This window comes from Otolemur garnettii, unplaced genomic scaffold (assembly GCF_000181295.1).
Source record: "Otolemur garnettii isolate 467f Iridium unplaced genomic scaffold, OtoGar3 scaffold00007, whole genome shotgun sequence".
Lineage (NCBI taxonomy): Eukaryota > Metazoa > Chordata > Mammalia > Primates > Galagidae > Otolemur > Otolemur garnettii.
Genome location: NW_003852402.1, coordinates 9,972,793 through 9,984,951, shown reverse-complemented (window position 1 = coordinate 9,984,951; position 12,159 = coordinate 9,972,793). Strand labels below are relative to the sequence as shown.

The 12,159-nt window shown below is 46.6% G+C and overlaps 1 protein-coding gene across 1 annotated transcript in view; it reads left to right on the top strand.

The window, feature by feature from the left end:
- EIF3L (eukaryotic translation initiation factor 3 subunit L) overlaps positions 1-3,393 on the top strand; it is a 32,907-nt gene extending 29,514 nt beyond the window's left edge. The window contains exons 12-13 of the mRNA XM_012814182.2: positions 2,014-2,094; positions 3,184-3,393. Coding sequence (XP_012669636.1) covers positions 2,014-2,094; positions 3,184-3,222 — 120 coding nt within the window. The 3' untranslated portion in view covers positions 3,223-3,393. The remainder of the gene's footprint in view (positions 1-2,013; positions 2,095-3,183) is intronic.
- Positions 3,394-12,159: the final 8,766 nt, after the last annotated feature.

The following is a 12,159-nucleotide window of genomic DNA, read 5'->3' as shown; positions in this document are numbered from 1 at the left end:
ATCATTGTTGTTTGGCGGGCCCGGGCTGGGGATTCAAACCTGCCACCTTAGGTGTATGTGGCTGGCGCCTTAGCCACTTGAGCCACAGGCGCCGAGCCATCACTGCGCATGTTTTCAAGTTTCATCTGCATGGTAGCATATGTCAGCACTTAATTCCTTTTATGGCTGAATATTATTCCATTGTATGCATATGCCACATCTTTGTTTATTCATTATTTGTTGGTCATTTGAGGGTTTGTATGACTTTGATTGTTATGAATAATGTTGCTGTGAATATTCATATATGAATTTTTGCATGAATATGTGTTTTTAATTCTTAGTTGCCTATCTGGTTTGTGGAATTGCCAAGGCAAGAAGAACTCTTTCAAAAGTTCTTCTTGCTTTAAACTAAATATTCTCATTAGAATTTATGGCTTTTGAAAGACTTGGTGTTTGACAGAACTTAATTATCACTGACATGAACAGACTTGCCAAAAGTAAAAGTACATCAGTAGTAGTTTTTCAGTTTTGTTTTAAATCATGCTATTAAAAAATCAAACAGGGTGGCACTTGTGGCTCAAAAAGATAGGGTGCCGGCCCCATATGCCAGAGGTGGCGGGTTCAAACCCAGCCCTGGCCAAAAAACAATCAAACAAAACTATCCGCCTTCTGCAGGTTCGTGTCAACTACCTCCAGTCCTTCGGAGTTTATTCTCCGTGCCTGATGTGTATATGGTCTTTGGCTGTATCAGTGACCTGCTGCTTCTCTGTGTTGTCTCTTAGTGACCCAGCCTAACTAATTTAACTGTCTGACTTCATAAAACATTTCTCCCCAGAATTGGCAATTTGATAACAAGTAAAATTTTGCTGTAAGATTTATATTAAGGTTAAGTTAATAATACATTTTTTTGTTTAAAGTCCCTATATAAAAATTCTTTAATTGCATATTTTTATTATTGGTCCTCTGTTATATTATTGGTTCAGGTTCATCTTTGGCAGTGTGCTTCTTGGGTGTTTTTGTTGTTTTATTTGTTTTTTTTTTCTTTTTTACTTCATTCTTAATTTGAAAAAGTCCTACCAAAGAGATTTAAAAAGTTCTTGGGGCTGGGTACAATGAGTGATCCTAGTATTTGGGGAGTCTGAGGCAGAAGTATTCCTAGAGGCCAGGAGTTAGAGATCAGCTTGAACAAGGGCAAGACAAAAAAAAAAAAAAAAAAGAAACAGAAATTAGCCGGGGGGGAGGGGGCATGTCGATAGCCTAGGAGTTTGAGGTGCAGGGAGCTCTGATGGCACCATTGTACTCTAGCTCAGGTGACAGAGCAAGGCCCTAGCTCCAAAAAAAGAAAAAGAAAGAAAAAAGAAAGTTCTTTGAGTGGGTTTAATTTTGGTTTGTTTTGAGATAGAATCTCACTCTTCACTCTGGGTAGAGTGCTATGGCCTCATAACTCACAACAACCTCAAACTTTGGAGCTTAAGCAATCTTCTTGCTTTAGCCTTCCGAATAGCTGGGATTACGGGTGCCCGCCACATACCTGCCTAGTTTTTCTACTTTTAGTAGAGATAGGGTCTTCTTGCTCTTGTTCCGGCTGGTCTCTCACCTCCGGAGCTCAAGCAGTCTACCCTCCTTGGCCTCCCAGAGTGCTAAGATCACAGGTGTGAGCCACCATGCCCAGACACTTCTTGGGTCTTAAACTAAATTATGTAGAAATTTTATAAGTGAAATGATGTGCCAATCTTAGAACAATGTTGAGAATGAAAAACATTTTTATTGCCAAAAAGATTCACATTGATTTAAAAAGATAAGAAAATACAAATAAATGAATTAATAAGAAAATGAAAACAGCCATTTAGAAAGAACAAGCTACTGTTAACTGATAATACTCTAATAATGGGCCTTTTCCCCTCCTTTGCTTTGAAAAGGAGTGTAGGGGATTATCTCACCGTCAACATATTATTATTTATAGGGCTATGAGTGGCTGTGGATTAGATGGCCCTTCCTCTCCACACTCTTCACTGTCTGTGCTTTTCCCCACAGGACATGATCCACATTGCAGACACCAAAGTTGCCAGACGCTATGGGGATTTCTTTATCCGCCAAATCCACAAATTTGAGGAGGTGAGAACTGGGTGGGGTGTTTAAATTTTTATTCCCCATTTCTATTTTTAAGAAACCCTTGGAAAAAAAAAACAAATCTTTCGGGGTGGCACCTGTGGCTCAAAGGAGTAGAGTGCCAGCCCCATATGCCAGAGGTGGTGTGTTCAAACCCAGCCCCGGCCAAAACAGCAAAAAAAAAAAAAATCTTTGAAAGTGACCCTTTAAATTTTAGACTTAAAGCTAAACTGGCTGGCTGCTTAGGGTTTGGGAGGTGGAGTTAGGCCTGTAGGAATCGCTGTGTCAGCCTTCTCTGGAGCATCTCTTTCCAAGATCTCTGCCTGTGGGTGGCCAGCCCTCCTCTCCCTCTCCCTGGTATTTCCAAATATGGGTGGATTCACTGCCTGCTCTTACCTTCCCTCCCTGTTTGGCACTGGTCTCCAACTTAGGCAGGTTTGACCAGTTCTGGCAGGCTGGAGGACAGGAAGCTCTGTTCTGATAAACTTGGTACATCCCTCGTCTTTCCTTCAGAGAAACCTTGTGGGTCAGGCCAAACACTGCAAGGGTATGGGTCTCCCTTTTTGTTGCTGTCACCAGAGCCACTGTGTCCTGGTGCTTTGGGTCCTCCAGCTAAAGTCAAACTCCTCTTGCAGGATCACAATGCAACCCTAGTAATCTAGGATCTAGCTAGATTTTACTTTCTAGCTATGTCCAGGTCACATCTGTCAGGGTGGTGGGCAGGGGCTATCATCATTTCACAAGGATCCTGTTCCTTGTGAAAGGAGAAAACCAAATTTCCTGATTCTTAACTGGACTAAGTGACTTTGGCAGGTCTAGCTGCTCTGCAGCCCTTTCCTACCTATAAAATGGGTAGAGCAATGTAGGGTATGGGTTTGTTGAGTGTGAAGGGCAGGCAGAATTAACAATCTGCATGAACTGTAGAGGTCATATAAAAGTTGGGGCTTTACACACACAGTGGAACTCTTAGTAGCCCATATCAGGGACTCACATCCTGGCTTTAGAAGGGCACCTGCAAGACTGGCCTACTGATCACACACACTGTAAAAAAAGGATTGGGAAACCGCTCCTATCAATTTTTTCTTTCTCTTCCAGCTTAATCGAACCCTAAAGAAGATGGGTCAAAGACCCTGAGGACATTCACACCCATGTTTATCAGGAATCTGCTCTAATATTATAGATGGGAAGTGTTTTTGCACCATGAAATCTTTACCTAGGTCAGCCATCAGCCTGTCAACTGAGTTGAAATCTATTCAAATAAAGGACTAAGATATTTTAAATACATCTCAGTGAAGGATCTTTGGATCTATATTGTCATCTTAGTATTATAGGGGTTAATCTGATGGCTTGAGGCAGCAAATACATCATTTCCCACGGGTCATGTTTTCATGATGTATCAGTTTTCAGTGTTTGAATCCTTTAAACCCTGTGTTCTGAAGGCACCATACAGTTTATAGGACATTTTCATATTTTATATCTTATTTACATCTCACAAAAATCCTGTGAACTGACTGGATGCAGTGGCTCACACCTATAATCCTTGCAGTCTGGGAGGCTGGGGTGGATGGATTGCTTGAGCTCTCGAGTTTGAGACCAGCCTGAGCAAGATCAAGATCCTGTCTGTAAAAATAGCTGGGTGTTGTTGCGGACACCTGTAGTCCCAGCTACTCAGGAGGCTAAGGCAAGAGGATCACTTAAATCCAAGAGTTTGAGGTTGCTGTGAGCTGTGTTGCTACAGCACTCTACCGAGGGTGACCAAGTGTATCTCTGTCTTAAAAAAAAAAAAAAAGGCTATGAGCTTCAAATGACCTGCCATAATTTGTAGTATGGCCTGTTAGTCGCAGTGCTATGTCCTGGAAAGAAACTACTGAGCACCTCCCATTGTCAGAAACTGTCCAAAGAGGAGATATCCATATACACTACTTAAACCTTACAGCTGGGGTTCAGTAGTTCCCCATTTATTTTTGTTGTTGTTGTTCAGCAGGCTCAGGCCAGGTTCAAACCCACAGCCCTGGTCCATATGGCTGGCACCCTAACTACTGAGCTATGGGCACCCAGCCAGTAGTTCCCCATTTCAGTGATGAGGAAATGGACTCTCGGGTAATTAAATGACTTGATTTAAATGACTTGATTCAGGTTAAGTAACTATAAAAAAAGCCAAGACTTAAGTCTCAACTTCCTGTCCTGTGAAGCTGAGACAGGAGAATTGATTGAGCCCAGAAGTTGGAAACATCTTGCTATGTTGCTCAGGTTGGTCTTGATCTCCTTGCCTCAAGCGATACTTCTGCCTCAGAGTGCTGGGATTACAGGCATGAACCACCACCTCTGGCCTTGATAATTACTGTTGAATGACATAGTGGGTTGAATGTTGGTTCCCTAGAGAGCTATCAGTGGGACTTTATTTGAAAATAGGTCTTCAGGATTGTGAGTTAAAGATTTCTTTTTCTTTCTTTCTTTTTTTTTTTTTGAGAAAGAATGTCATTTTGTCACCCTCGATAGAGTTCCGTGGCATTATAGCTTATAGCAACCTCAGACTCTTGGGCTCAAGCGATTCTCTTGTTTCAGCCTCCCAAGTAGCTGGTACTACAGGCGCCCACCACAACGACCAGTTATTTTTAGAGATGAGGTCTCATTCTGGCTCAGGCTGGTCTTGAAACTTGTGAGCTCAGGCAATCTACCACCTTGGCCTCCCAAGTGCTGGGATTTCAGGCATGAGCCACCAGGCCTGGCAGTTAGTTTTCAAGATGAGATCATGGATTATTTAGATGGGTTCTAAATCCAGTGACAAGTGTCCTTATGAGAGATACAGTATATAAAAAAGTTACCAAGGTGTGATGGTGCATACTTACAGTCCTCATTATTCAGGAGGCTGAGCCAGAGGATCACTTGAACCTGGGAGTTGGAGGTTGCAGGGAGCTGGGATCATGCCACTGCACTCCAGTAACACCCAGGCACTGTCAGGCAAAGGGGAAATCAAAAATCAGAAAAACCCAAATCCCTGTCCTTATAGGTCTCAAATTCTAGTGGATAGGGACTGGTGATAAACCATATTTAGTGTGTTGGGTGGAGATATGTTAAGGAGAAAAATCAAGAGCAGCAGTTACTATTTTGATAGAATAGTCAGATACTATACTGGTGGGTGTCATTTGATTAGATACCCGAAGGGCAAGAAGGCAGGTGTTACAAGAGCTTTCTAAGCGGAGGAAACTACAAATGCAAAGGCCTTGAGGCCAGTGCATGTGTTGTACCCAGGGGATGTAGTAGGAAGGCCATTTGGAGCAGGGCTGGGGGAGGGAAAAGCAGTGACCAGAGAAGGGAGGCTCCAGCCTTGTAGATTCCTATAAGCACTGTGACTTGAATAAGGTAGAAAAACATTCTTTACACCTCAAGGATGGAGCCAGGATTGAATCCGTGTCAATTCAGAAATGGGCTAAAGCTTATACTGTCCCTGGGATATGGTCCTATAACTCAGTCCCACCTCCCTAAGGAATTAAAAATAGAAGCGGCCTTTCTGTTAATATGTAATAAGTTCAAACATTGGTAGAGCTCTTGGTAGCTTTCCAAGCACTTTATCTGTTGACTTGAAGCTTAGTGAGTGGCCTGATCGGGATCTGCCAAGTGTTTTGATGGTCTAGCCAATGCCAGCCAGGGCTTCTGCCCAACACCCCTTGACTGCCTGGCTACCACCTGGTTCCCTGGCAGTAGGAAGGGTGCTCTAGAAGAATGTCTTGAGGCCTGGCGCAATAGCTCACACCTGTTATCCTAGCACTCTAGGGGGCCAAGGTGGGTGGATAGCCTGAGCTCACAGGTTCGAGACTAGCCTGAGCAAGAGTGATACCTCTAAAAATAGCTGGGTTTTGTAGTCCCATCTACTCGGGAGGCTGAGGCAAGAGAATCGCTTAAGCCCAAGAGTTTGAGGTTGCTATGAGTTGTGATGCCATGGCACTTTACTGAGGGTGACATAGTGAGATTCTCTCAAAAAAAAGGGCTCGGCATCTGTTGCTCAGTGGTTAGGGTGCCAGCCATATACACAAGGGCTGGTGGCCTTGGGCCTGCTAGACAACAGTGACGACAACAGCAACAACTAAAAATATAGCTGGGCATTGTGGTGGGCACCTGTAGTCCCAGTTACTCTGGAGGCTGAGGTAAGAGAATCGCTTAAGCCCATGAGTTTGCTTTGAGCTGTGACAGCACGGTACTCTACTGAGAGCAACATAAAAGAGACTCAAAAAAAAAAGTCTTGAGCTATACTCCCCACTGGCTCCAACACTGGCAGTGATGGCTCAGAGGAATTCTAAACTGAACAGCTAGGTGATGGCCGGTGCAGTGGCTCACACCTGTAATCCTAGCACTCTGGGAGGCCAGGGTCGGCAGATCACTTGAGCTCAGGAGGTTGAGACCAGCCTGAGCAAGAGTAAGACTCTTGAGACTCTTGTCTCTACTAAAAATACAAAACTAGCCAGGCATTGTGGCAGTGCCTATAGTCTCAGCTACTTGGGAGGCTGAGGCCAGAGAATTGCTTGAACCCAGTAGTTTTGGGTTGCTGTGAACTATGATGGCACTCAACCCCAGGGCAACAGAGTGAGACACTGTCTCAAAAAAGAAAAAATTTATGCCAGTGGATTGCCTGAGCTCACAGGTTTAAGACTAGCCTGAGCAAGATTGAGACCCTGTCTCTAAAAATAGCAGGGTGTTGTGGCGGGTGCCTCTAATCCTGGCTACTTTGGTGGCTGAGGCAAGAGAATCGCTTAAGCCCAACAGTTTGAGTTTGAGGTTGCTGTGAACTGTGACACCAAAGCACTCTACTGAGGGCATCAAAAAGAAAAAACTTATGCCAGGTCAAAATGTGTCTGACAAGGCTTCTTGGCACACTTAGTCCTGGTCACACAGATCCAATGTGTGTAGCCCTGGGTCACATAGATCCAGTGTGTGTGAGTGGCTGGCACAGGGCTGTCAGCACCTTGGTCTAGGCCCACTGGCAGTGCTGGGCACCAAACGGGCCCTGTTGGGGGGGCAGGCATAGCTTGACACCACCTGGCACTACTGAAGGAATGTGGGGCATTCAGCAGTGCAGCCATTTTGTTTTGTTTTGTTTAGTATGCCTGGGCTGGGTTTGAACCCATAAGCCCTAGTGCACGGGTCTGGCATTCTAGCTATTGAGCTACAGGCGCCCAGCCTCGCTGTAGATATTTTTGTGGAATTTTTATTTCATCTTTCCCAGAGCAGAGGAAGCAAGTTCGTGATACTCCTAAGGGTTTTGTTGCCAGGGAACAGGGAGCTCTGGGTGGTACGGGTTATCAGAAGTTTCTGTATCAGCCAGAGAAGGTAGCTTAGTGTGTGAGCTTGGACCTCCTCAGACAGTGGGTTTGAGTTCTGACTGCCATATACTGTGACTGTGTGACAAGGTACTTAACCCTCTTGTTTTTTTCATCATAAAATGAATATAGTACCTGCCTCAGGATTGCACTGTGGCTTAAGTTATGCAAAGTTCTTAACAAAGTACCTGGTATAGTGTGTGACTAGGAAATGAGGGGCCATTGGTATTAACAGGTGGCCATGACCTTGGCAATAGAGCTATACATTGTAGAGGCAGAAAGGTCATGTATGGAACAGACTGGTTACTCATAGTAGAGCTGGGACTCAAACTTCAGATTCCACCCAGCGGCTTCCTCCATGAACCAAAGGGAAGGCTTGTGTAGAGATGTGTGGAGGCTGGTTCACAGACTGAGGCACTTGTCCAGAGCAGCCCAGCCACAGAGGTGCTGGATGTCACACACAGTAGCAGCATCAGGTATGGGAGGAAGCGGAGAATTTGAGAGAGACTGGGGAGGCTACAGAGGACGTGACTTGGAAATTGAGCAGATGTGGGGGATGTAGGGGAGGGAGAGGCCCAGTTCTGTGGCTTTGGCAACTGGGTGATAGTGGAGCCACTCTCTGAGATGGGGGTGGAGGCTGAAGCAGGTTTGGAACCGCAGGCAAGTGTAGGTTGGTAGGGAACTGGGTTCCAACAAGAGTTGGAGGAGCCTGTGGGACATCCACTTGGAAGGGCATGACAATTTGGGCAAAAGCAGTGAATAGCTGGGGCTGGATCTTTAGACCCCCAGGTTCCTTTGCACACACACCCCTGCCTCCATCCTCCTCAGACACTGGACTGTGAACCCAAAATGGGGCTTTTCCTCCCAGGACAGACGGCCTTGACCCTGTGTGGCTCCTGCCTGCCTCCTCAGCTACAAAATGAGGTAGTGGAACCAGCTGTCGTCTGAGGGCTTCTCTGCTGCTGGTCTAGAATTGTGGATAGCGATAGCACCCTAGATCTAAATGAGCCAGGAGCCCCCTAAACACCTTCCTAAGAAAAGAGAGGCAGCACTTGAGAGCAATGACCCTTGCATTGAAGTAAACAGGGTCAATCTTGTTGAAGGAGTGATGAGTGCAGGACAAAGTAAGTGAATGAGGCTTGAATGAAGCAGTGCCAGCACGTGAACACGTGGCGACGTGTCCCTTCAATCCTGCCTGGACTGAGGCAGCCTTAATAAATAACTGATGGGTGGACATACTCTCACATAACTTTCCAGCACAACTGAGAGCCAGCAGCCCCACTGCTTTTCCCAACAGCGTCCTGTAACCCACACCTCTGGCTGGAGATGGGCTGACTGCCATGTACTGTGGCCTCCGGTGTGGGGGAAGGGCATCAAGCAGAGGCAGGAGACAGGCCAGTGTGACCTGCCAGCAATTTTCTGAGGTTTTGCGAAAGGATAGGGGCATGGGAAGCAGCAACTTGTCTTGGTTCCTGTGGCTCCACATTCCTCTATCAGGCTACAGCTAAAACCCAGGCTTTTCCTTCTCTCTGGCCCCACCTGGCTAACCAGCCAGTTTGACATTGATCTAACTTGATCAATGTCAAAGTACCTCCCTCTACCCCCACCCTGACATTTTCCCCTGGGGCCAGCTGATCCTGGGAGGCTGAGCTTCTCCACTCTGGTCATAATTGGGAAGGAAAAGGGCGCCTAGTTCCACATCCTGATGCTGCAGAAAAACTGGGAGATTTCACAAATGCAGCTTAACTTCTCTGAGCCGCTGCTCCTTCATGGGTCTACCCCCACCCGGGCCCTCCTAAATATCAGCATATAAAACTATGGAGAATGATACTGAGTGTTTGGTATTACTCTTATCTGTCTCAAATGTGTTGTACCCTGTCACCTGGGGAGGAGGATACTCCTTATCTAATCTCTGTTCTATTTTAGAGGAAAAAGCAATTCACTCCCAGATCTTTGACAGAAAAGTCTCATTTCCTGCTCTGGAGGAAGAGCTGCCTGCCTGGCTCACAGCACCAGGTAGAGTCAAGTAGCTGGGAGACAAATAGATCTTTAACGGTGTCTGACAGCCTCTCCCTTGTCACTCAGTCCTCAGCAGAGAGGTGACCTTCCTGTGTCAGGAAGGCTCAGAAATCATTTCCTACTCTGCCTGCCTTTAACTTGCAGAGCAGGCCAGGTTGATACTGAGGGGCTGTGAGACCCCCAGGGATCCTCTAAACTTTTAGCCAAAGTGAACAGTGGGCTTACTGTGCAGACCCAATTCTAAGTCAGGTCCTCTAGTCTCCCTCCCTTTCTGGCACATTTCTGTCCCTGAGCTCCTGTAAAGCCACAAGAGCCCAACTGTCAATGGCCAGCACCCAGACATTACCCCTGCTGTTCCACTGGAAAAATCCAGTACAATAATATTTACTACAGTGGAAGGGGAGACAGGAAGTTCCGAGACAGCCAAGGCTGGAGGCCCTGGGACCTTTCTGCCCAGGTTTTGCCTTAGGCAGCGAAGGTCAGGGCCTCAGTGCAGCCAGGGCTTCCAGGGGCTTGGAGCTAGGGCTCCTGGGAAGGGTCTTGCTCACCAAGTTCCCCGGAAGATGAAAGCAAAGGAATGTACAGTGAGAGCACCTTCCCAATGACAGTGGACACAGCGCCTGTCTTCATAGAGCAGAAGAAAGTTCTCTGTGAAGTCAGAGCTAGGCCGAGTCCCGACTGCACCTTTTAATAGCTGTGTGGCTTCGTGTCCTCATCAATAAACAGGGACAGTGTGAGTCCCTAGCTCATAGATGTGTGCAAGGAATCAATAAGGTAATACGCCTTAACCATGAGAACAACACACAATGTCTAGACTATGGCTAGTGTTCAGTAAAGTTTAAACACCTGATTAAGGATCTCACAGTCCAGTGGAGAGACAAACATATGCACAAATCTATGCCACTTCCACTACGTAGCCTTCAGGGATGTCCCTCAATCCCTGGCAGGAAGTGAGAGGCTCCTTTTGGAAGCCCTGTAGCACTTTGCCCATCTCTCCATCACCCCTTACCTTGTTTTTCTGTGACTGTTTACTTAGCTGTCTTCCATACTAGTCTCCCAGTCTCTCCAGGACAGGCACATGGAAGTTCCTCTCTGTCATCGGTAAGGTATCCATCCCTCTAGGTCTCATCAATTCCGAGGGTGGGAGTCTGTGAGAAAATCTGGAGTTGTGGCTTCTGTCTGGGCCTCTCTGGGAAGGCTCCAGGGAGAAGGTGATGTCTCAGCTAGATCATAAAGCCAGCACAGCAGCAGTACGCATTTGAGGGACAATGGAAGTAGAGAGACAGTCTGGTAGGCTGGGACCTCAGCAAGCCAAAGTAGCACAGACGTGTGGGACAAGTGGATGGGTTTGGTCCGAGCTCCCTTTGTAAGGGCCTACAACCCTCAGCAGACATGTCCCCTCTCCAGCTCCAGCCTCTCCTCTGTACACTGAGGGAGCTTTGCCAGATCGGATATTTCTCTGGCTTCTTTGACCTTCCTGCGCCTGGGACAGCCCTATGTGACAAGTTTGAGTATTTCCCAGCTCAGAGAGCACCCTCCCAGTGACAGGCAGAACACAGTCTCTGTTTTGGAGGGCAGTTCAGTTTTGGGGATAAGGAGATAAGCTCACTTGCATGGCCCCAGGAACATTTTCCAGAATGTGTATATGTGGGGGCAGGATGGATGGTCTGAGGAGGAAGCCTTGGAATAGCTGCTGCCTATCCTCAGGCATAGCTGGGATTCCAGGAGACCCAAGCCTCACCCAGGCTGGCAGGGGTTGGGGCCCAGGATGCTGTCCTAGCATGCTCAGGGCATGCTTCCTACCCAGCAGGGACGGAGGAGGTGAAGCAGTTGCTGCTGCCACCACTAGTGCCTCCCACACGTCTTCTGCTATGCCCAGCCCCAGCTCCTGAAGTCTCACAATGCTTCTATTGTCCACAGCTCTGCCAGGCTGCCCCCCAGGGAGCCGCTCAGAGCCAAGGGCCTGGATAGGGCTCTGATTCCTGGGGCACAGCCTGGGAGGAAAATCAGCTGTCAGACCCACAGAATATAGCCATGGAACTTAGAAAATCCTAGCCTAAGAATCATAGAATCTGTCAGAGAGCTTAGAAAAACAAATTCTAGAATTAGAAGACCACAGGTGCTCAGGCTCCAGACTGCTGGCCTGGAGGGATGGCCAGTTCACATTGCCCTACTCCTTCGCTTCATTATATTTTTTTCATTATAATAAGTTACACTTGCTCCACCCTGATTTACCCAAATTTCTCAACTTTCCAGTGCCCACGTGTGGCTCTGGTGCAATGCGGGTAAATTTTTTCTCACCCACTTGGATGGAGTTGGTTTTGTTTTAAGATTAGAGACTGCACCTATAGTTCAGTGGCTAGGGCGCCAGCCACATACACCGGAGCTGGCATGTTCGAACCCAGCCCCGGCCTGCCAAGCAATGACAACTACAACCAAAACATAGCTGGGCATTGTGGTGAGCACCTGTAGTCACAGCTACTTGGAAGGCTGAGGCAAGAGAATTGCTTAAGCCCAAGAGTTTGAGGTTGCTGTGAGCTATGACACCACAGCACTGCACCAAGGGTGACATAGTGAGACTCTGTTTCAAAAAAATAAAAAATAAAATAAGAAACTGATTCCTTCTAGTGACATTAACTGCAACCAGTTTGTGTTGGTAGAAGAAAGTGAATGGTTTTCTTAGAATGTTCAAATTTATTTATTTTTTGTTATTTTTTTTTTTTTTTTTTTTTTTTTT